This window comes from Anguilla rostrata, chromosome 2 (assembly GCF_018555375.3).
Source record: "Anguilla rostrata isolate EN2019 chromosome 2, ASM1855537v3, whole genome shotgun sequence".
Classification (NCBI taxonomy): domain Eukaryota; kingdom Metazoa; phylum Chordata; class Actinopteri; order Anguilliformes; family Anguillidae; genus Anguilla; species Anguilla rostrata.
In genome coordinates, this window is record NC_057934.1 from 66,927,872 (window position 1) to 66,952,875 (window position 25,004).

Here is a 25,004-nt window from a genome sequence, read left to right on the forward strand (position 1 = left end):
TAAAAATATATATATATATATATAAATATATATATATATATATATATATATATATATATATATATATATATATATATACTTTTTTCATTTAAGGATAGGTTGTGTTTTTTGTTTGTTCTTTGATGTTTGTACACATTAAACCAAAACACAAACCGGATAGATCATTTATCTCCTGTTTCAAGTCAGCTCATGTTTGACTTGCGTGGATTACTCACAAACGTTAATAAGCAACGAAACGGCAAGCCTACCCCCACGTGGCACAGTGGGAATAGACCTACCTAGTAAAATGCCGTTTGGGTATGTTCACCTACGCATGCCCACTATAACGCATTTAGCCTAGTGAATCAGATTCGCTAGAATGCGATTGGTTTGATGTCAGGATAAACATGTTTTCAACACATGTACACAAATGCCAAGTTACTCACACATTCAAAGCAGTTCGCTGGAGTCAAGTTCTTTCAGTTCTGCGACGAGAAGAGAACGGTGTGAACAACGGAACTTTTTAAAGCGAAATTGATGGAGGTAGGTTTCTTGAACATACGAAGCTAAAGCCGAGATGTATCAGTGTTTTATTACTGTCAATAATTAAAATATAAAATATTAACAAGGAAGCTATTGTAATGGTTTGGTGAGGGGATACTGTCTGTATAAACTTTGTTAGCCTTGGTCGTTGCTACTCGGCGTCGCTTGCGCAAATTATTATTGAATGAGGGCGAATATATGACATGTTAAAGACTATCATAAGGTTAACTAGATGTTCTGTATATGGATTTTACAGCCTTTCCCCCGAAAACCTTTAACGCCCTTATAAGTGGTAATCCATTTATGATGCCAAAATCATGTTTCCTTAAACCGTTTTCTTTGTTTACATTGGCTATTTGTTTGTTGCACCACAGTGCCATTGTTTGGCGATACACTAGTTGGAAGCAATATCCTGACATTTATTCTGCAATAGTTTCCCAATATCTTTGATTGTCATATGTAGTCGTTGGGGGGTGCATATACCTCTGGTTAGGAATTAGTGCTTTTAATCCAAATTTAAAAGCTAGAAAGTGTATTTTTACTATCTAAACAAATTAGTAACCCTTTGCTATGAAGTGAAATCATGACCACTGTCCTTTAATTGCAATTTGGAACACACAAATGTTACTGGAAATAACATTTAAATCTGTATGTTTTAGATGCATATATCCATCTGGAAAGCTGGCTCGCCGCCATCAATGAAAGAATGCAACGCGTGCTGCCAGCGTTTATTCCACTGCCCACTGTGCCCAACCTTCAAACCATCGAAGAAGGCAAATATTCAGAGGCATGTGGAAGCCCATGCAAAAAATGCTTTTAAACCCATATTCCTATCTATTTGAAATGACACCAATTCTGCTCTCCTTTGTATGCTGAAAAGGTAGCATTCAGATGACTACAACTTTTGTACAACTGGAATTGTATTAGAAAGTTTAAAATGTACAACATTGTTATATTGTACAACATTGTACAAAAGTTATATCTGGGTGGATAAATTGTGAATATGCTCTAGAAAACAGTTTGTCATAGACTTATGCATATATCTTTATACTTTGCTTCCTACCCCTTTTTGTTTTGTTTTCATTGGAATTAAGGCAATCGTTTTTAAATTGGAGAAAATGTATCAACGTGACAATGGATGCCATGTATCATTGCCATTAAGCATTAATCCTGTTTCTATCTTTTAGACAAATACATCTGCCGATGCAGGTTGCCATGCAGGACTGAGGCTCATTATCACTGCCCTTTATGTGAGAAGACCCGTATACTTCAATATTTCAAGAGACATTACAAAGACTTCACATTTAATGTGTGTGTGTGTGGATGAAACAAATGGCATATTTGCAGTTCGAAGAAGTGGTCATTAACATTAGTCTATTTACTTTTCAGGTGGGTAATGGCTGCTTTTGAGCTGATAGAGAAAATCGCTCAGTCAAAGGTACAGCATGTGCTACTGAATCTGAATTATTTTCCCTTTTTAGTTTCTGTTATGGTGTTTCAAAGTTTGCATGTACCACTTTTTAGGGGAAGAGCATTTACATTGAGGATTTGTATGTCACCCCAACTTGGCTGCCTCCAAGCAACTGTGATCCAGTGATAAGCCTTCCTGTAAGCATTCCATCCTTTACTTCCATAAAAGTGATTCTGATACGTCGTTTTCAGAACTTTGGTCAGACTGTTGTATACTGTATATTTCACCCATATCAGAGCGATGCTCAGTGGAAGGATGCACTTCTCTTCCCTCTGTGGACACCTGGGCACTTCCAGTTGTGTGTAAGTACTATTACAAATGTCACTTGTAGTGCAATTTTCTGCATCCACGAGGACTGCTGCTGTGGCTACTTTGCCAAATTTATTTTATTATTTTTTTTGTAACCTGTGATTGCTTGCTGTTTCAAATAATCGCTTCGCATTTTGAATGTAATGCTTGCTAAAACTCCAGAGTGACCATTTGATTTTAATTCTAAATAAATGTCATTCAGAACATTTATTTTCAGATGAGAACTAGTCAAAATATTAAATATAGTACATCAAATGTAATGCATTGAATAATGCAAATTAAAAGTTTATACTGATAAATTAATAATAAAAAACTCTTCTGTCTTCGCTTAGGAAGAGTTGAACAATCAATATGTGTGGTTGTCTCCATTTTCTTCCAGAGCTGTAGTGCATTCACATGTTTGTTGGAAGTGCCTGTTTCCCAGACGGTGACATTTCTCAGTGTGCAAATGTTTCACCAACTTGACCATTTGACTTGAATAAAATAGGAAACCTGTTGACCCGCTATGAGCATGTGAATGCGCATTTACTCTGTTCATATTAACAAGGCTATGTTCTTATGGCCTGTGTGTGAAGTATGCTGTCAGGGGTTCTCGATAAGTTGTAAGGTTGTGCCAAGACCCTTTCACTTAAAGCAGGGTGTACTTACCAAGGGCCTGATTGAAGACCATGATTAGTTAATGAGAAGAATCAGCTGTCTTAGAGCTGAAACAAAAACCTGCACCCACAGCAGCCTTTTTTGGATTAGATTGGACAACAAACAAATCATTGAGGATCTTAAAAACAATCAGTACGAAGTATAATATTGGCAATTTCATAAGTTGTTGCTGTGCCAACCTTTTGTTATTTTGAGAGAACTCCGTTTAAATCTCAGGTGTCAAACTCCAGTCCTGGAGGGCTGCAGTGTCTGCTGTTTATTTGAGTGTTCTTGGCATTAGTGGTTAACTTAAGTCACTGATTGCCTTAAGAATCCACACAAACTGTTCTTAGGGCCTTAATTGGCAGCTGATTGAAAGGAAACCTAGAATCCTGGATGACACTATGGTCCCCTGGAAATTAGCCGGACACTCTGGTTTGAAATTGTCAACCTTAGTATGCTGAATCATTGCCAAAATTTTGTAAGATAGCTTTCTCAACATTTTTTTAATGCTTACGGTGATGCCTAGAATCCTGTGTATTTAACATTACTTTGTGCTTCTTAAATCAACAGGGATCTTGCTAAGAGTATAAGCCCAGGGGACTGGTTGGAACAAACTGGCTTTGACTTGGAGGTATTATTTGATGTATGAACATATTGTCATTATTAGTGGTGTAAAGGTGGTTTTCATGAAAGAAATACAATCTTATTTTCCCTTGTAATATTCCAGGGGTTTCCAACTCAAGACTTTGGATGTGACTGTGGAATCTTCATGTTGATGGTGAGATGCATTCTATCGTTTGAATTTTTAGATTCAGTCATTAAAAAAAACCTCATTAAAATTCAAAAATGTTTCATTTGCAGTCTGCCTTGTACGTGGCACTGGATGCCCCTTTTGATTACGCCATAATAAGTAACTTTTTGATTTGTGATTAAATTAATACTACAGGTATCACCATCTGTCAAGCCATTTTCAAAGGTGGCATATTACGTATTTCAATTTCCATTACTCATTTTTCTTTCTTTTTTTTTAGTTTGATGTGCCCCCTCTTTACGAAAATGGTGGTGCCTCCTTCTAATGGAGAACTTTCAACTGGACAGGTATGATTTACTTGTGTCTTCATAAATCTACATTAAGGATGGGATGTCATGGTTCTGTGTTTTCCTGTCTGTGTTTCCCTTGTTGGGCCGCCAGATGGCGGCACTTCTGTTGTGTCCTGCTCCCCCCTGTTAATTGTATTGTCTCGTTATTCTATCATTGTTCCCACCTGTGTCTGTATCCTCCTTTCTGGTTGATGTTTTGGTTCACTGTGTCTGTTACCCCTGTCTATTTAAGTTCTTTGTTCCCTTGACTCGGGTGCTGGTTCCTTGTGTTTGTTTGACTTGCATGTATCTGCCTGCTTGTGTGTGTGACTGTTTCTGCCTGTTAGTTCCTGCCTGGTTTCTGTCCTACCTGTGTTTTGCTCTGTGTGTGTTTTGAATTGAGTTTTCTGTTTTGTGTTTTTTGAGTATGTGCCCTGCGTGGCCTTTGGTTTCTGTTTTTTTTGTTTTTTCCCCCTGTCATGCAAGTAAAGTCTTTGTTAATTTTCCCTTTTTGAGTTTGTGTTTTTTCCCCTCTGCGTTTGGGTCCCCCCTACCCGTTACGTGACATGGGAGATGTACACAGTATTGGAACTTTTTTCCTTGTTCATTCTCAAGCTATGGCAAACTTTTTGCCCACTGGACAGAGGAGTCCAAAGCTGTCCTGGAAGGTCATCATGTGCCTGTCTTCAGACTGAAAAAACGGAAGTCTACAGAAGTCGGTCAGGTCAGTGTTCTGTGTAAATGCTACTAAATGCAGGTATTAATTGGGATTCCAAAGCCAGTGTAGCCCTGACCACAAGGCATAACAACTCTTGAGCATTTAGTTTAGAAAGGATGTGAAATGTTATGCCTTGTCAATCATGTGGGTACAATGTGAGATGGTAAATGAGCAACAACTCTGCCATTGATAATTACCCCCAATGCTCCCATCACGCCAATACTCCATTCTGGCAAGGTCAGAATTCTTACGTGGTCTCATACTGTAAGTGTGAGAAGGGTCTCAAGCTAATTTGTAGAGATAAACAATGCTAGTTATCAATGGATTACAAACATAATTTTCTAACTGTATGTCTCTGTTGGCTGCCATTTCAGCAAAGTCAAGCCAGAAGGACTGTATGGCAAGCGATCTCAAAGTTTGTGCTTATCAGTGCTCAGTAGACACAGGGACGAGGTGGGTATGCTTTTATTAACCAACAAAATAGCCTTTTTGTACAGTCTCTGCCATCTTTATGCACTTAAATTGCAACCCATAGTAACGAGTTTTACATGCTGCCAATAATTCCAATATATATAGTCTGTTTTTAAAAGGATTATTTCTAGTGACAGAATCTCAAACTGCTAATTATAATGATAACAAGAGGTGCTGGCTATTGACTATTCTCTTCTCAGAGTAGATACCTTCCTCCCTCACTCTCAGAGCAAATCACCAAGACCTCTGTGGCCCCCACCACAACTGCTGCTCCACCCATCTCTTTTTGCCCCCTCCTTCACCAGTGTCTCTGCCCATCCCCTCACCGATGACTTTGTGGCCCATTCCACCAAAGGCCTTGCTGCCAATGTCAAAAATGATCCCATTTTGTTCACAGGGTACAAACATGCAAACCGCTCCTTTTTAGTCTCCTTTTAGTTCTTCCTGTTCAAGCCTGCGTGTAAATGTTGTAACTGTTTTTGTTTTGTCAGGCTGCTGTATCCAGACGTGCAGACCATTGAATGGGGGCAATGCTGCAAATGTAAAGGGTGGCGCCACACAGACTGTGCCGGTCTATCCCATCCTCATTTGAGGGCTGAGACATTCTGTTGTGGATGTGACACTAGCAACACCTGCAATAGGTGAACATGTGTACATACATATATGCCATTCAAAGCTTGCACAGGGATTGTGTGTGTGTGTGTGTGTGTGTGTCTGTCTGTGGCATGGCTTGGTGGTTTTGTATTGTATAAGGATGTTTTATATTGGAACAACAAGGGTCAATGTTCTCTTTTTCAGAACAATTGAATTGCTGGACATGCATGGCGTCCAGGGTCTGTTATCCACAGATGAAATAAAGGTGATTCCTATTCTTAAGCATGACCTGTTGCGTAAAAAATACAATTTAATAATTAAGAGCATTCGGACCATGTTTACATCAGATATCTGCACTTGATACACTAAATATATACACACAAGTGTATATGCATGTCAGTAGACTTTGTTTCCATTTTTCCTGGTAATGCTATTGCCCCTGGAACAATGGATTAATATTCTCTGACCCTGGTTACCTCTATACAACCGTGTCATGGACATAGACCACCCTACCAATTTCTGACTATTTCTTTTTGCACTGTCAAGTCTGTATAGTCTCTGTCCAATGCATGTCTTGTATCCCCTATACTGTATGTAATGTACAATGATTGAAGAATGAACTGTTAAACTTGTATTGGCATGCCACTGCTTCGTATCAAAGGAAGTTCCTCGTACATTGTTATAAAGTGTTTTGATTTTGATTATTCTCACTTCAATTCCAGAACTTGCATGAGCAGTTAAAAGCGGGCAGTAAGAAGTCCAGCAGGATGTACCTGTGGGAGAACCCTGCGGCATCCCTGAATTTCTAACAGAGTTTGAAGCCGACTATGCTTAATTTTGACCAGGTAAATTAATCCGACATTTGTTTTAATCTGTTCTTAACTAGAGTTTAACTATTGTCTATAATATTATATACATGTAAAGCACTTGTAACCGGGCCTTTGAAAAGTGCAATACAAAATAAGTTATGTCAAATTGTTTAAGTATGTAAATTTGTTAAATCTTTAGACTGTCAAGCTCATGAAGCAGATTGCATCTGCTACCGGTGTGCAAAAACAAATTGATGGGGCTGAATTTAATATGATGGACTTACCTCTTTGATGTCCTACTACTAGAGGTAAGATGTGAATGCAGTTATTGCTGACAGGTATTGGTTTCATGATAAACAATGTGTGATGTGTGAAGGGGACTAATGACTTGTTTTTTCTGTTTTCATCATCAGGTCATCATCAGAATTTTGGAGAAGTGTGAGGGCTTCAGCCGCTATCAGGCAGAATGTGCTATTGCCAGTGGAATTAAATTCACAAATAAAGGCTGAAGACATGTGATTGTATTTATTTTGTTTAATTCTTTTTGTTTTATTAAATAATGATCAATAAGAAATGGTTTTTGCCTCATTTTATTAAGCCTATTCAAATTTGACATCTTATTGCCGCATAATTTGAGGAATTATGATTCTTTGGTGTACAACTACATTTGGGATTGTGGTCAAGCGTTCTGCTTCTCGACTACAAGAAGGCGTATATTCAATTAGCGTTGGTGCGTCTAATCCAGGAGTGAGGTTTACACTCGAGAAACTTCGGTAAGATTAAAATGAGTTTAATCAAAAATATTCTCATCAGACATGAATAATTAAATTCTCATTAACTGATCAATCATTAGAAGTTATCAGTTGTATTCCATGAGAAACTCCAGACTGACATATCGTAAATGCACATGAACAGGTGTGAGTGTCTCCAGAGAAGAGATGACAACTGTCGTTTAAAGTAAACGTCGTATGGTAGATGCGAGGGTATCGTACTCGCAGCATACCGAGACACTTCTAAAACTAATTATAGGCCTACTGTAAGGTTACAGTAAATACATGTACATTTAAATAAACACTAAGATATGCGTTATATATAATTTATACATTAAACCCCATGAAGCCAGCATTACGCCCGGCTTATTATTAGCCTAGTACGGAGCACTAAGCGTGTTATCTTAACGTAGCAAAGTGCTGCATTTTAACCAGAGACTTATCGTCCGTTAATTAAAACGACTCGATATACAAGTGGTAACGTCTTACAAACCAACTCGTTTCCTAAATAAAGGAGGTCAGGTGACTTGAAATCGTGGTGTGCAGGTTACGCAATTTCCGTGTCCTTCCACATTTTTCATTGGCTCCGTCACACGGAGATCACGTGCTTCCTGTTATCTTTGTGGAGATCGATGGTGGAGATGGTCCTGGCAGATTCGGGGTATGGAGGTTACGCAAATTCCGGTTCTTCGCTTTTTTTCATTGGGTCCTCTACGTGGAGAACACGTGCTTCCGGTTCTCTCCATGGAGATTCTCCTGGTGGAGATTCCCCAGCTTGCTGCAGGCAGGTTCTCTTGATTTGAAACCCTGCTTGAATGGAATGCTCTTATTGGCCAGTTGGTGGCACTGTAGCAATGGAATTTAATTTTCAGTATTTAAACAGCCATAAGTCTTCACCACGTTGCAATATCGAGCTAGCTGGTATTGACAATGCTAATAAAATATCATCAGCATAAAGACTGGCTTTCAATCATGTCCACACATATTAATAGCCATTATTTCTTCATTAGATATTATAGCACAAGCAAGAGCTTCTAGTGCTAAAATAAAATCCTCTCGTGTGGACCTGAAAAGGTGAAAGGGGGACATTTTAGCTGTAACATAGTTTAAAGGCGATTGGATCATTGTAAAGTGCCTTAATCCACTGCATACATACTGGCCTGAAACCAGCTTTAGCGAGTGAACCTCCAGCGATATTGTTCCTGCTGGATGCTGAAGGGAGCTGGCCTCTTGACGTCAGGTGAAAGAGCCTCCTCGTATTGCTAGAAGTGAGGCAGCCTTGAATGAGGCCCACCGGACCCTGATCGACGAAAGAGGGCACTACTGTCCCTTCTGCAAAACCAATTATTTATTAATTAATTAATTTATTTGAAGAATAACTAATGTAAGTACACAAAGTCATTTGCAGAATCAGTTGCGCTGGAGAGGTTGGAAACAGACCCGAGTCAGGGGTTAGTTGGGGTCATTTGGGTCCTGCACATATTGTGTTTCTGGAGTCTTAAGTTCCACCATTAAATTATTTTTTATTCTCTAACATGTTCTCCTTTTTTTGCAGTTGAATAATTTATATGTTTATAATCCAGCCTCTACAGGTAGCTTTGAAGGCTTCCCATACAATTTGGATGGATGAGACAGAATTCATGTTAAGGGCAATGAATTCAGATATTTCTCTATTAAATGAAATGTATTCGTCATTGTTGGGCTTCTTAACCAATCCCAGGGGTGAATTCAGGCCTTTGAAAGGGGGGGTACTGGTTTTTTTACTGACTGGTGTGATTTAGAAATCAATCTCAAACAAGAGCAGGTTAAAACCTAGTATATGGCCGGACCAGGCGACCAACGGTGTGACGTCATAACTCGGCTGACCAATGGTGTAGCTTCATCACTCAGTCACTCCCTCAGTCACAGATATTCATGTTTGTAGGGCTGGCCCAACTGTTGCGGTCCAGCCAAAAACAAAAGACATCGTATTAAACAAGGCACCACTGCTTATCCACCCGCAACCATCAGAGGGGAATCAGTTGAGAAGGTAGAAACACTTTGGGGTGGAGATAGATGACCTACCGATGTTCACCCAGTGTGCTCAGTCAAAATACAGCAAACTTCAACAGCGCCGATAGTTTTTTTAGGAGACAGAGCTATTTTAATGTGGACAAAACTTTAACGGTTCTCCAATGCATCTTATCTTTCTGTATCTTATGTATACTTGGAAATATGAGAACAAAAAACCAGAGAAAATAGGAAAAAATCAGTGAGACTGGCTAGTCGAGCCATAAGGTTAGGACAGATTGCAGTAGAGGAGCTCATGGAAAATAGTCACACAAATCATTTTTGCCTCAAGCCACCCACTGCGTGGTCATCTGAGGACACAGAGGGGCGGCTTCTGAGAAGGAACTTCTGGGGGACACTGTGGTGTCATCATCACCCACCGCAAAAAACCTTGGAGTGGTGATGGACAACAGACTGTCCCTCTCCCAGAACATCACGGCGGTGAGTCGAACGTGCAGGTTCTTCCTGTACAACATCCGGAGAATCCGCCCCTTCCTCACCACCTACGCAACCCAGCTCCTGGTTCAAGCGATGGTCCTGTCCCGCTTGGACTACTGCAACTCGCTACTGGCTGGTCTGCCAGCATCCGCCATCAGACCCCTGCAGCTCATCCAGAATGCTGCAGCGCGTCTGGTCTACAACCTCCCCAGACATTCCCATGTCACCCCCCTGCTCACTGACCTCCACTGGCTGCCTGTTATGGCTCACATCAAATTTAAGTCCTTGGTGCTTGCATACCAGGCAGCTAAGGGGTCAGCACCAGGGTACATTCAGAGGATCATCAGACCCTACACACCAGCCAGACCTCTCCGTTCTGCCACCTCTGGACGCTTGGCACCTCCCCCTCTTCGCGTCTGCACTTCCCGCTCCCGTCTGCTGTCTGTCCTGGCCCCTCGCTGGTGGAATGACCTCCCCGTGATGGTCAGAACAGCAGAGAATCTCACCACTTTCAAACGCAGACTGAAGACTCATCTCTTCAGGCTGCACCTCTCCCCACCCCTCCCTAGCCTATAGTTCAGCTCATTGTACCTAGCTAGGATAATTTGATTATGTTAGTGTATCTGGCAGGATTGTTTTTGTATGATTAGGTGTGATTCCAGTGCTAGTTTGTACTTGGTAGGATTCTTGCTTGCTGAACAAGCTTACTCTACAGGGTTGGAGTCCTGATCGATGTGGTCACTTCTGGCACTACGATCCTTACTTCACTCTAGTGTTTCTTTTGCGCCTCTACATCATGAAACCTATGCACTTGTTGTACGTCGCTCTGGATAAGAGCGTCTGCTAAATGCCTATAATGTAATGTAATGTAATGAAATGCAAGAAAGAACTTTTCTAAAAGTTCTCCCTGGAGGCCGTCGCACACTGCACCGTACGAACACACAACACCGCGTCTTTTTGTTCGTCAGTCGTTCTGATTGCTTCGTTTTGCTCAAAAAGTTCTACTTCGTACGAAGTATACTGCCTACTTTACTGCATGTATGAGAGAGCTTTCTGGATCTAGGGCTCTATCTTACACCCGGCGCAAAGCGGCGCCAAGCGCAACGGAAGTGTCTTTGCTAGTTTCAGACCGACGCAGATGTCATTTTCCCGTCCAGGCGCCCACGTTGTTTAAATAGCAAATGTACTTGCGCCCATGGGCGTGTTGGTCTTAAAATGAGGTGTGGTCAGGCGCATTGCTATCTTGAGGCAGCGGAAAGCGATTGCGGGATTGACCAGCAAAAACCTGGTTTTAAGTCAATGGCGCAGTATTTTACTGTTATTTTAAGGGCACATTATTAAGATAGTAATGTGCGACTACATAGGCGGGTGCACAACGCGCGATATTAAAAAAATAAAATAAAATACATGTCATAATGGTTAGTCATAATATTTATCAGAATTAGCTAATCGAACCGATCCGTTTCCTCTGCAGAGAAGCGTTCTTTCCCACTACTTGGCAAACCCACCATTATAATAGCAATCCGCCAAGGTGCAAGCGCACCTGGCTTTTAAAGGGAGTGGGAGATGACACTGATGGGTTTATTTCATGTTACGCCCAAAACACACCTATGATTAATTAAGAGACTAAGGACACCCCCTTTGAACCATGCGCCTTTACTTTGCGCTCAGATTATCCACCGTTAAACTAGCAAAAGTGGATTTGGACACGCCCTAAATGCATTTGCGCCATGCGCTTTAGACCGTGCGCTTAGATCGTTAAAATATAGCCTCTAGTCTTATGTCTCTGTGGGGATTGAGCCAGAGGATCAGCTAAAGCAGGCAGGATGGCACAGGGAGTGAACACAGGCAGGGCAGCACAGGGAGTGATCACAGGCAGGACAGCACAGGGATTGATTACAGTGCTGGTGGGAGCAGGTGCCAGACCAGCTGCAGCAGATCCACTCTGATAGTACAGGCCATATGTAGACAGTGTGACAAACACACACATACACAAGCACGAACGCACACACACAAGCACTATGTCTGTCAGTTGAACAATAATCCAGGTGGACTGGAAACGTGCTAGGAGTAAGAAGGCATACAAATACAATCAGACAAAACACAGCAGCTATAGTCATTTCATAATATGTCACAATGGCTTCAATTATTATATATACATTAATCAATATATGATCCAAAGATGAATTGCATTTAATACTAAACTATGTAATTAAATCATGTGCTGGTAAAAAATATGGACGTGCTTGTTACGTCCCCAGCCTCTGCTTGCCTGGGTAGTGCAGGTGGAGGTAATACCTAATTGCTTAATTGCTTGATTGCCTCCACCTGCCTGTGGCCTAATATAAGTCCTGCAGTATGAGGCTGGGGAGATCTTCCTTGGGGGGGTTTTTTTTTTTTGGTGTGGTTTGCGTTTGGTAGGTTTTTGTGAAGACTCTTATTTTGTGAACCTTGTGGGGTTTTTGTTTGTTTTAGTTTGTGTTTTAGATTAATAAATGTCTGCGGTTGTGTTTTTAGATCAATTTCTGTCTGGTTTTTGGTGATCTGGACTTTGTTTGTTGCGGCCCTTTGAGCCGGCCGTAACAGTGCTGAACGAGTCCCGATTAGTAGAGCCAGGAAGATTTGACTAACATGAAACCGAAAGTAACTAAGCCACGAACAAGCAGTTCGTTTTGCACAGCAACACGGAAATGACTTGGCTGTAAGTAAATAAATTCACTTGCATTAAGGTAAGGGAAATATCGAATTTTCTATTTGTTTTCTTAATGAACAAACTTCTTTTTTACTTCAACTTGCTAGCCATATCTTCGAAATATGATTATGAATTGATCGTTTCTGTTTTAATAACTTAGAGATTCTAACGAGATATCTGGCATGAACGTAATTTTCTGTATTTTAGTTGGTGCTCTTTATCTGAACTTCTGAATCGCACACGTGTGATTGTTGTGTGTTGGACAGAGGCCGACGGCAGCCTTTTATTTATTTTTATACAGTCTATGGTGAAGCTCCATCTAGGCGTTCAGCTTAAAACGTAACGTAGGCTACAAGGAAAAGTGAAAGTTTTCTTGCTGACTGGGATGTATTTTAGGATTGCTGTAATATTTCATTACCCATAAAAGATTCTCACAAAACATATTGTAAATCAACAGCAACATGCTGTATAACAACAGCAAAATAATGTTCATAAATCAACATTTACCCTGTGTTGAGGTTGCGCAACTCCTCACACCAATCAGAAGCCAATGCCTACTGTTTGGCAGAATCTCATGTTCAGGTTTCTCGCCCTGCAGGAACTACTGTAATACGGAGGAATCTCGGCCTAACATCATTATTGCACTGAATATTTAGCCATGGATACTGCAAACCATTTAATTTGATTTAGTAATGGGAATGATTTCCTCTAAAACATGTTTTAGAAGAATAAGTAAAGAAAATGTAATGGCCACTTAATTGTTTATATAAAGACAATCTGGGTTCACAGTGTGGGCTAAACAAAGTTTATTTACAGATTACTCATGTTATTGACGGTCATGAATTTAACCTAAATCTGTTAAATAATTCATTCAAGTCCTGAAGTAGTTTCATCCAATTATTTGTTATTACATTTCTTTTCACTGCTAGCTATACAAATATGGAGTAAAAAAAAAAAAAAAAATTCAACGTGCTTTTCAGTCAATGGCAATGTTAATACTACTCAGTTATACCATAACTTGTTTTTCCTTTTCGTCTTGCATTAAAGGAGAAAAATGGCATCTGTCATCTGGATCCTGTCTGTAGTATTGTATGCTGAATTCATGTGTGCAGTGTCTGCTAAAAGTAAGTTGGTTATTTTGCCAATAATCACAAAAAAAAAAAAAAAAAAACCCTGTTAAATTGAAAGTGAATGCATGAATTTCAGAGATTCTTTGAACAGTTTCATTTGTTTTTGAACTGTGAACTGGAGTCCGTGGGAGACGGATCATTTTATTGTCAGTAACAATGAAGCGGTTAATTTTCTGAATAAATACTAAAACGAAGAGCTAATCATTCCCAAATTAATTTTGTATTAGCATTACTTCTGTGTACATAACACAATTATGAAGTATTTGCTTATATGCAGAGTATTTGAACTTGTTTAAAAATGTAACTATTTACTACTAATTATTTTTGCCCCAAGTCAGAGCATATTGTCAACGTAAACATTACTTAACATGATCTGCCCAGATGCTTATTGAAAAGCACAGATTTTGTCAAGTGTGCTTACAAACTCCACTCAAAAAGCTGTTGTGATTTGCTTCTTAGGTAAAGTGTATTATTGTACTGACTTCTGGGATTATTTGCTATGTATTGGCATGTTTATGAATTAATCAAAATGAAAAGCTTCAAGGTAAAATTTCCTCCTCTATTTCAAGCTCACGAACTGGTCGTGTTCAGGCTCATGTCTCACGTATCACCGTTCATTGTTTGGACGCGGTTTCAGTCATAGATTGGCTTCGCTCATAGATGAATAATTAAACTATTTTTTAAACTCATCTAACTTGTTGAATTGCTTTCACTCGTGTTTTTGTCCTGTGCGGTTTGTCTGCCGTGGTTTTTTTTTTTTATTTTTTTTTTTTCTCCCCTCCATGTTTTCTGATGTTGCCTTGTTTATTTGTGCAGAGTTGGTCTCCCTGGATTGCCAGGATGAAAACCATGGGGTCCATGGCAAGGACTCTTTACTGAAATGCTTTCTGAATTCTGGTGGGGAAAGCGTGAAGGTCACATCGGCAACATGGAGGCGGCCAGGAGAGAAGCGTCCTTTAATAATGTTTATAAAAGACAAAGTTAAAGAGCCGGAAGATCCACGATTCTCCTTTAAGCAGTTACAGATGTCTGGCAGCAACATAGACGTGTCCTTTCTGGTGAGAAACACAGTGAGGACAGATGAAGGGAAATATGAATGCGAAGTTGCAACTGACAGCGGTGAAGCCAAAGCAGTTGTAAGCCTTTCTGTCACAGGTGGGTATATAAAATATAATAGTGATGTACATTTTTATATTTCATATGATGAGAAATGAAAAGGGGAAACAGACTTTAGAACCTCCATGTGCACCTTCTTTAAAACCTCCAGGGCCCTTGGGTGTTAATATTGCCTTTTGAGTCGAGACTGAGCTGTGGCCATGTCTCTGACCCAGGTCCAATCTGTCTGACCCAATTACTTGTTTGGAAGCATACCTGATGGGTGGAGGGGGCAATGTGGTTGGATTTCAGTGTTTAATAATTTTGACCACCCAGCAGGTTACAGAACAACAGTCGATGGATTCAACTGGAGTACTTTGATTGCAGCAAATGCAAAAATGTAATGAGTCTGTGACAGGTCACTTATTTAAATTCACACATTAAATAATTGTTTTCACTTGAATGTTGTTTTGAGGCATACATTAATGCCTTTGTTCTCCTGTGGTGCACACAGTGAAGTTCTGAGGGTTCTTTCCCTGTTGTCCCGGCTGCAATTTTGAGTGCATGTATGGGGTAAAATTTTAAGTTATAAAAAAAGAACTCCCTTTATATGAATTACAACTTGTACAAAAATTATACACCCCAAACTTTAATTTACATCTACCTTATCAACGCCAGTCCTCTTTCAAATCCATCATTCGGTTGATGTTTGATTCTCCCATTCCCACAAAGTCCCCCATTCCAATGCTACTGAGGCAATGAGCCAAACCTATAAAGTTTGATTTCCTGGAAATAGTTTCCTAAACTTAACCATTTGAAAGGAATTTTAAAAAAGCTAGAGAGATAAGGGGATCTCATAAGAACTGTAGTGAATAGCCATGATCCATGGAGAGCATAACGAAAGAAGCCAGAAATAAGTCAGATTTTATGAGCTTCTCGAGATTATTGTGTTGTGTTCAGCTAGAGTTAAAATTAAATGGCCGTTTAAAGCTTGGTACTAGTTCATAATTAACTGTTTCTGATAACAGGCTGAATGACTTAACAGGTGGACGCGGTAGGTACACAGTTGAGTTTGCAATGTCAAATGTTAATGGACCGTTCTTTTCACTATCTAGCCACTTACTCCAAACCAGACATGAGCTCAGTTCCAGAGAAGGACCTTCAGGAGGGAATGGAAGTCACATTATTCTGCAATGCCTCTGGGGGTTACCCGGTTGGCATGATCCACTGGTACGACCAGCATGGCACCAACTGGACCCGCAGTGCAGAAATGACGGTGGTGGAGACCACGGACAAACGCACGAACTTATCCAGCAAGTTCACGCTTAGGGCTTCCTCCATCACTCCTCAGTATCGATGCTTAGTGTTAAACAACAATGGTGTGGAAGAAGGAAAGGCGGAATTTGACCTTAAATTTCGGGAAAAAGGTAAGATTTCTTCTCCATCGGTTTCACTTTCTGTGATGCAATCTCTCAGCTGCCTTGAAGTTAATTGTTCCCCCCCGCTTCGTCTAAGTACACTGCAAAGGGAACTCTTTTCACTCTGGGGGGGGGGGGGGGGGTTTGTGTCGGTTTGTAGGGTTAACTTTACACCTACTGCTTATAAATGGGCCTTCCGTGCCTCAATTCATAATATTGGGCTTTTTGATTCCTGCGACTAACGCTCCTGTTCTCCACTTCTGTCAGTTGCGGTGGATACGTTGATTGTAATGTAAGTTGATGCATAGACCTGTTCAGTTCTCGTTTTGGATAGGCAACAGAAGTGCCCCATTCTCAGGCTGCTTGTTCCTGGCTCTGTGCGTGGGTTTGTGTTGTGTTGTCGTCGTGTCTCCACAGCTCCGGGGAAGGTGGGGGGAGACGGCACAGCACAGAAGAGCAGCACGGCCATTGCGGTAGTCTCTGTCATCATTGGATCTCTGCTGTGCGGCCTGCTGATTTTGGCTCTGTTGCGCAGACGGCGCGCTCAGCGTGAGTACGGAAATGGCGTTCAGCAGGAATCTGCACGGGCTGCTTCAGCCAAGCAGCAAAGGAAACTCTTCAGCTCCCCCTCCTTTCCTGACACACTTCCTGTTTGGCTCAGAGGTTAGGGAAAGTTTGTGAATTGTTCATATTGGAATGCTGCGAAATGCAGTGCAGTCAACTGGTTGCACAAATGCACACGCGTCCTCCTCCTCTGATCCACAGTTGGTGTGAAATGGAAATAAGCCTTAATAAAAGTGTCACTTGCCAAGCAAAAAAGGAGCTCGGTGAAGAATTATTAAACTGCCAGTATTTTCAACAGTCATTAGGAGTAATCGCATGTGAGTACTGTTTAGACATGGGCGCAGTACTGTATATAGATACCTGGATAATGTGAGGGTCTAATAATTATTAAATCATTTCATTACAGAGGCCCGAAGGCCGTCAACTCACCCCATATTGGGTATGATTTTGTTTTTACGGTAGCTATTAGTCATACTCCAATGGTTTCTCAGACTCTCTTGAACTTTAACCTGGCTTTAGTCAGAAACATTGCTGTCACAGTGATGGACATGAATGTATCAAAATTGTATAATTGTGCAAAATAATATAGCCTGGTGAAGTACAAATAAATTTAAAGACAAAAAGATATCCTATAAATCATGGCTGCCTGATCCTCTTCCTGGAGATCTACTATCCTGTATGTTAGCAAAACATCATCAGCTAGAGATTTCTTTGAGCTGCTAATTTGTGAAATTGGGGTTAAAATTAGAACCTACAGGCCAGTTGATCTCCAGGAACAGGATTGGGCAGCCCTGCTATATAGTGGATAAGCAATTTACTGGAATACAGTAAAATTGTGATCCATTCTGTAAAACCATTGGAAATCTGCTGGAATGGAGGGACTTCTTTCCTACATTTCTTTTGACTGCATCACTTTTGCGGAACTTTTTCTGTTGGCTGTATGGCCTTCATAGAAACTGATTTACCTTTGAATGTCTAATTGTAGTTGCCTTTTCAAAATAGTGGCACGATATCTTGTGTGTCAGCCATAGGGAGGTGTTTTCATGTTTTAATCTTTTACCGGTGCGTACAGGGGACAGTGCAGCGTTAGGGGCTGTGGTGTATGACTCCATAATCAAACTGCCAGATTAAGTGGGAGAACTGGTGATCTGGCTGCCAGAAAATCTGAGAATTGCTTACGAGACATTTGCATCAGAATTGCCTGATGAATCCCTCAGCATCATTTAACCCAGTAAAGCCCTGAGCTACTGTAGAGCACTTGGTAGATTTTAATAGATCTAATAATAGGTAATTAAAAAATGTATATTTTATAAGCAGGATGGGAATGGTGTGGGATTTTTGGCTTCCATTTGGCTTCAGTTCACTGTCATCTGTCCTTTATTTTCCATTATAACGTTTTCCACTTTACATCTGGGAATTTGGAAATCTTCTCCAACTTTCGGTATCCTGCAACTCTTGTGAGAAACATGAGATGACAGGCCTTTTGTTGTGGGGAAATGGGCTACATAGAGTAACCGGTCCATCGACCAATGCAGGCACTGTGTACTGTACGTTTAACCTTCTCTCTTCTGCCTTTAGGGGCGAGGTATCCAGAGGGTTCAGACACGATGGAAGAAGGTAATTATTTCCTGTTGCGTCAGTGCCCTAGTCAGTTGGTAATGTCTCACGTTTTTAATGTTGCTTAGAATTGTTTGTTTATTTTAAATTTTTTTTATTTAAGGCTTTCTCAAAAAAGGTGTCCAGGCAATGCAGCGGATAACAATCTCTTGTTCAACAAGTTCGGCAGGTTTGAACAAAAGCAGATCAATGGATTTACCTAAAGATTTTTAAACATTTGAAGTTGGATTATTGCCCCTTCGGGATTGTGTGTAATCCTTATAGTAACAAATCGCTGCAGATTCTGGGGAAATGGAGGATTTTTACGTTTCCTTTCTGTGTGACTGAACTCTGAGAGAAACTAATGACTCTGCCCCAGCTTTATTTCTGATTGGTAGTTTGTCATGGCAGTGCAATCAAGAATGCTTTAGTAATCCCCTGTGAATTTACTTTTGGTTGCTCTGTACAGTTCTACCAGAATAAAAACAGACGGCTTCCCTTTTTCCCCCCAAAAAGAGCATCACGTCTTTTCATTTCCTGATATGGAACCTCAAACTGAAGTTTGGGGAGACACAATGTGAATTAGTGATGTGAGAAAATGTAATGCTCAAAACAAAGTATCACACGTAAAATAACACAAACAAAATGAGGGAAAAAAATAACAGGGCAACAGTTCAGTCGAATTGTGGAATGTGATCATGAACTATTTTACAAAATGTCAAAAGATACAGAACTACAATAAGCTTGTATATAGTGCTCATTGTGCTGTGCATTGAAGAGGCATTAAAATAAGAATCGGCATAGGAACAGGCAAGGCGTAGGCTGTGTCCAAAACTGCTTCCTTGCCTACTACTAAGCACACTTTTTTTTTTTTATTTATTTTTTTTTTTTTTAAATGCAGTTAAAATCTTTATTTGGGGGTTCGGCTGAATGTACGTACTTTTCAGAAAGCAAGCCATACTTTTAGGACCCCTCACAGAGGAAGAAGCAGAGCTATCTTTGGGTCCCATCAATGAGAGAGCAAGCCTTTTTACTGCAAGGGCTACTTTGCACTACTCATGACACTTCTGCAGTACAACTGAAAAAATGTGAGGAATATTTTTATAAATATTTTATGTTTAGTCACCAGTACATATTCTGAGCACACCTCTTGTTAGGAGGCTGTTTTGGACACGGCCTTAATGACTGATATTTGAAGTCTGATCAACTGATGTTTTGGATTTCGGTTACAAAGACATGGTGCAGAGCAGCTAAAACCTATGCCTCGGATTGCTTTGCTGTGAGGTCTCTGTGTCTGCAGACCGCAGAAACAGGATTTCCAAGATTTGGAAGTGCTCAAGTGCTTTATAGGTAGTGAGGAGGAAGTAATTCAACCCTAGTTTAAAGGGGGCAGAACAGCAACCGCGGTGCAGAAAATGCTCTGCGCAGCATCTGTGAAAAAGAACAGTGTCAGTTAAACTTGGAACTATACAGTGGATCCCAACGTGAACTTTGTTATCACTAAATTAACACTACATTCCTAAGAGTCCAGGACACCAACAACAACAAAGCATTATAATAATTCAACCTGGTGATTGTACAGGTGTTACCTCTGCATTGTCATTACAAGGGTTGGTCTAAACTTTACTGCATTGTGCAATTTAGATGAAGTTCATTTGGGCCCCATTGTTGCACTCCTTGCCTTTGCGTTCTCACTGAAGATATTTTCGGACGTGAGTGTGTACAGATGTTTTGTGCTGTACATGTAGAAACATGATCGCTATTCCTTAAAGAAGTCTGTGAACTAAAAAGGTAGCAAGATGTTTCACATGGGGATCCTTTGATCTCCTAGGAACCCTTACTGATTTCAGTGAAGATTGTTGGATGTTATAACAGTTAACCAAAAGAATGAAAATTCAGCTTGTTTTTCCAGCATATTTGTTTTGCCTTTTTTTTTTTTTCTTTTTTTTTTCCATTTTGGATTTTTTTTTAAACTCCTTTTTATATCATGTTCCATTCAATCTACTTTTGAAAACAAAACGGTAAATAGAAGTAGCTGATTTGTTTTAAATGTGTTAATCACTGCTGAATTCTGAGTGTTGTGATATAATTATGGTGTATTTTTTGTAACATTGGATCCTTACACAGCAAACTTGCAGACATTAGGAAATTAGTATTTGGGGGGGGGGGGGGGGGGGGCGGGCTTTGTTTTAGGGTTGGGATGTGGGGATGACTGTTTTGTATGTTTTTTACTATTTTTGTATTTTGTACTTTGTTTTTTAATGTCCTTTCTATTTTACTGTCTTACTTGCCTGCCCAGGGACTACGGGTGGAAATTAGCAAATTGCTATAACCCGGTACATTACATCTTTCCCTGTTTTATATAAGGTTAATGTTCTTTGTACACTGTCCCTGTTTATATAAACAAATAAAAATGTTTTCAGTGCTTTGTGCATCATCCCTTTTCTTTTTTCCACTCTACAATTTTTTATTTGGAGAAAAATATGAAGGCACAAGCAACCATGAGCAACAGTAAACACCGACATTTGGCCGAACAAAACAAACACTCACAAAACACCATCTCATATCAGGCTATTGCATGAAGAAATTATCTAATAAACATCCCGGGCCATCCTGTCCTGTATCGTAATCTCTGAGGGCCGAGGGCCACTTTCCCCAGTAATAAGTGGTAAATGGACTGCATTTATATAGCGCTTTTATCCAAAGCGCTTTGCAATTGATGCCTCTCATTCGCCAGAGCAGTTAGGGGTTAAGTGTCTTGCTCAAAGACACTTCGACACGCCCAGGGCGGGGTTTGAACTGGCATCCCTCCGACTACCCAACGATCGCTCTTACCTCCTGAGCTATGTCGCCCCTAACTCCATGACAGGCGTAAGCCAGTTATCTGAGCTAAAACAGCCCAGTTTGCACCCTTTCCAGTTCATGAGTATTGCACTGCCCAAATAGCTAATGCAATGGCGCCTGGTGTAATTCAAGATTGGATATTTTCTACTCCCTAATAAGTATATTTTAAGTGTATGTAGTGGAATGCAAACATTTAACATCATGTGTAACATATTGTTTACTTCTGCCAAGCATTTATGAACGAGTGGACAATCCCACAATAGGTGGATGTAAGTAGCAACCACAGCCATTTCAGTGCAAATCTGAGATATTTGAATCCAACTTGTCCAAAAATGTACATGGTGTAATGTAGGCCCTGTGCAAGACCTTCATTTGAATGACTTCATATCTCACAGAGTTGGATAGGGAGAGTTACTTTCCCAATCCTTCCCATGGATCACGTTGCAAATGTAGGAAAGACTCTGCAGTTTATAACTGAGGCCGTTCCTCTACCAGCAAGCAGTGTACCTCAACTTGTAAATCAAGGTTGCTCTTTGAACTCGAAAAACTTCAATACCCCTTGTCATGGGGCATTTCATAACAGATTTCAAGTACATGTATTGTGATAACACCTGTCGTTCAAAGCAAATCCCGAGTTCTCCCACGTCACTCCTCTGCTGAGGTCACTGCACTGGCTATCGGTTGCTGCCAGGATCAGGTTCAAAGTCCTGACCCTCGCCTACACTACAGCCAGCAGGACTGCCCCTGTCTACTAAAGTAGGCAGTATACTTTGTACGATGCAGAACTTTTTGAGCAAAACGAAGCAATCAGAACGACTGACGAACAAAAAGACGAGGTGTTGTGTGCTCGTACGGTGCAGTGTGCGACGGCCTCCAGGGAGAACTTTTCGATAAGTTCTTTCTTGTTCTCCGACCTCCCCCTCTCAGCTATTGGTCCAAATATCACATAGTTTGTAACGTCACGGTTGAGTTCAGAGGGCTGAATTGACATGCTAATTTACGGAGTCAACGCCAATCTCTCTTCCCATTCGAGTGAAGGGTTCTCGCTCACCCCCATCACGGAGCTTCTCCACCCTTGCTCCCCAGTGGTGGAACAAACACCCTGTCCCTCTTCGAACCTCTGTCTCACTACCCGTCTTCCAGCGTGGTCTGAAGACAAATCTCTTCTGACTATACCTGGACTAACTGCCACCATTCTGTGAATCATTTCACTTAAAATCCCCTTTCATGCCACTTATGTTAAATGTACCCCCATTACTCATTGTAATTTGTATTTTTCATTTTCCAGAGTCTTACATCTGACAATGAATAAAGGATTACTCCATATTGGACATGCGGGTAAAGATGCTCCATTGATGGTTAGTCACTTGTGTGCTATTCCTCACTTCACAAGAGAATTAAATTTAGGGACTGTCCATTATAGCAGTATGCTAAAGGTGGTGGCACAATAGTGATGCTATAGATTTATAATTGTTACATTCTGAACAATTCCTCTCCTTTAGCCACTCCCAACTGCCACCTTTATGTCCAAATTTCTATGCTCAAGACAAGGGGTATCTTGCATTATATGACAAGCAATAAAAACAGGCACACTCAGCCCTACTTTTTTAAAACAATTAATTCTTAATTCTCACCCTTCCACAAGATGCCATAGAATAGTTGATATATTTCCTCACACCAAGACTGTGGGAATTTGAGTGGAACGGTCGACGTACAGAAAAGGGAATTCTAGGTAAAATATTCACTTTAATCGCCTCTGGCCGTAGCCCAGAATGATAGAGGCAAAACTGGGCCATCTCTTGATATCACCCATATAAAAAATAAAGAGAGCAGTGCCAAGGTGAATTAAGAAGCAATGGTGATTAAGAGTGATAGCTTCACTCTTACCGCAATTAACTTTGTATCCAGAAAATTGTCAGAATACTATTATAATGTTTAACGGGTGCAATATTGAGCTAGCTGGTATTGACAATGCTAATAAAATATCATCAGCATAAAGACTGGCTTTGAAATCATGTCCACATCGTACTCGCAGTATACCGAGACACTACTAAAACAAATTATAGGCCTACTGTAAGGTTACAGTGAATACATGTACATTTAAATAAACAGTAATTAAGATATGCGTTATATATAATTTATACATTAAACCCCATGAAGCCAGCATTACGCCCGGCTTATTATTAGCCTAGTACGGAGCACTAAGGGTGTTATCTTAACGTAGCTAAGTGCTGCGATGTAACCAGAGACTTCTCGTCCGTTAATTAAAACGACTCGAGCCTACAAGTGGTAGCATCTTACAAACCAACTCGTTTCCTAAATAAAGAAGGTCAGGTGACTTGAATTCGTGGTGTGCAGGTTATGCAATTTCCGTGTCCTTCCACTATTTTCATTGGGTCCTTCCACAGTCTCTGGGTCCTTAACGCGGAGGTCACGTGCTTCCAGTACTCTCCGTGGAGATCGATGGTGGAGAAGCTCATGCTAGTTTCGGGATGTGGAGGTTTCGCAATTTTCGGTTTTTCCGCTTTTTTCATTGGGTCCTCTACATGGAGATCACGTGCTTCCGGTTCTCTCTGTGGAGATTCTCCTGGCGAAGATTCCTCAGCCTGCTGCAGGCAGGTTCTCTTGACTTGAAACGTAAACATTTGATAATATATTTTAAAACATAAAGGCAGACAGTCAGCTAGCCTCAAGTTCGTTCTGCAATCGTTCGTTCAGGTTGATGGGCTTTTCCGCACCGGACTGTCAATCACATTGTTAAAATCACAGAACTGCTTAACTCTATGGTTTTGGCTCCAAATCGACAACATGGCCGCGCCCGCCATTGAGATTCAAAACGTGTTTTAGAGACCCACGGAGAGTCAATGAATGACGTCACAGTAGCTTTGTCCATATTTTTTGCAGTCTGCTTGAAACCCTGCTTGAATGGAATGCTCTTATTGGCCATTTGGTGGCACTGTAGCAATGGAATTTAATTTTCAGTATTTGAACAGCCATAACTCTCGACCACGTTGCAATATTGAGCTAGCTGGTATTGACAATGCTAATAAAATATCATCAGCATAAAGACTGACTTTGAAATCATGTCCACACGTATTAATAGCCATTATTTCTTCATTAGATATTATAGCACAAGCAAGAGCTTCTGGTGCTAAAATAAAATCCTCTTGTGTGGACCTGAAAAGGTGAAAGGGGGACTTTTTAGCTGTAACGTAGTTTGAAGGCGATTGGTTCATTGTAAAGTGCCTTAATCCACTGCGTACATACTGGCCCGAAACCAGCTTTAGCGAGTGAACCTCCAGCGATATTGTTCCTGCTGGATGCTGAAGGGAGCTGGCCTCTTGACGTCAGGTGAAAGAGCCTCCTCGTATTGCTAGAAGTGAGGCAGCCTTGAATGAGGCCCACCGGACCCTGATCTACTAAAGCGGGCAATACTGTACTTTCTGCAAAACCAATTATTTATTTATTTATTTGAAGAATAACTAATGCAAGTACACAAAGTCATTTGCAGAATCAGTTGTGCTGGAGAGGTTGGAAACAGACCCGAGTCAGAGGTTAGTTGGGGTTATTTGGGTCCTGCACATGTTGTGTTTCTGGAGTCTGAAGTTCCACTATTAAATTTTTTTAAATTATTTAACATGTTCTCCTTTATTTGCAGTTGAATAATTTATATTTTTATAATCCAGCCTCTACAGGTAGCTTTGAAGGCTTTCCATACAATTTGGATGGATGAGACAGAATTCATGTTTATGGCAATTAATTCAGATATTTCTCTATTTAATGAAATGTATTTGT

The 25,004-nt window shown here is 40.5% G+C and overlaps 1 protein-coding gene and 1 long non-coding RNA gene across 2 annotated transcripts in view; one reads left to right on the forward strand and one right to left on the reverse strand.

Annotated features, from left to right (window-relative positions):
- The window catches only part of LOC135248998 (uncharacterized), a 61,276-nt gene that overhangs the window by 17,251 nt on the left and 19,021 nt on the right, over positions 1 to 25,004 (reverse strand). The window lies entirely within an intron of this gene.
- The window catches only part of LOC135248991 (uncharacterized), a 127,872-nt gene that overhangs the window by 3,825 nt on the left and 99,043 nt on the right, over positions 1 to 25,004 (forward strand). Inside the window, exons 3-5 of the mRNA XM_064324153.1 lie at positions 13,610 to 13,686; positions 14,509 to 14,847; positions 15,903 to 16,214. Coding sequence (XP_064180223.1) covers positions 13,610 to 13,686; positions 14,509 to 14,847; positions 15,903 to 16,214 — 728 coding nt within the window. The remainder of the gene's footprint in view (positions 1 to 13,609; positions 13,687 to 14,508; positions 14,848 to 15,902; positions 16,215 to 25,004) is intronic.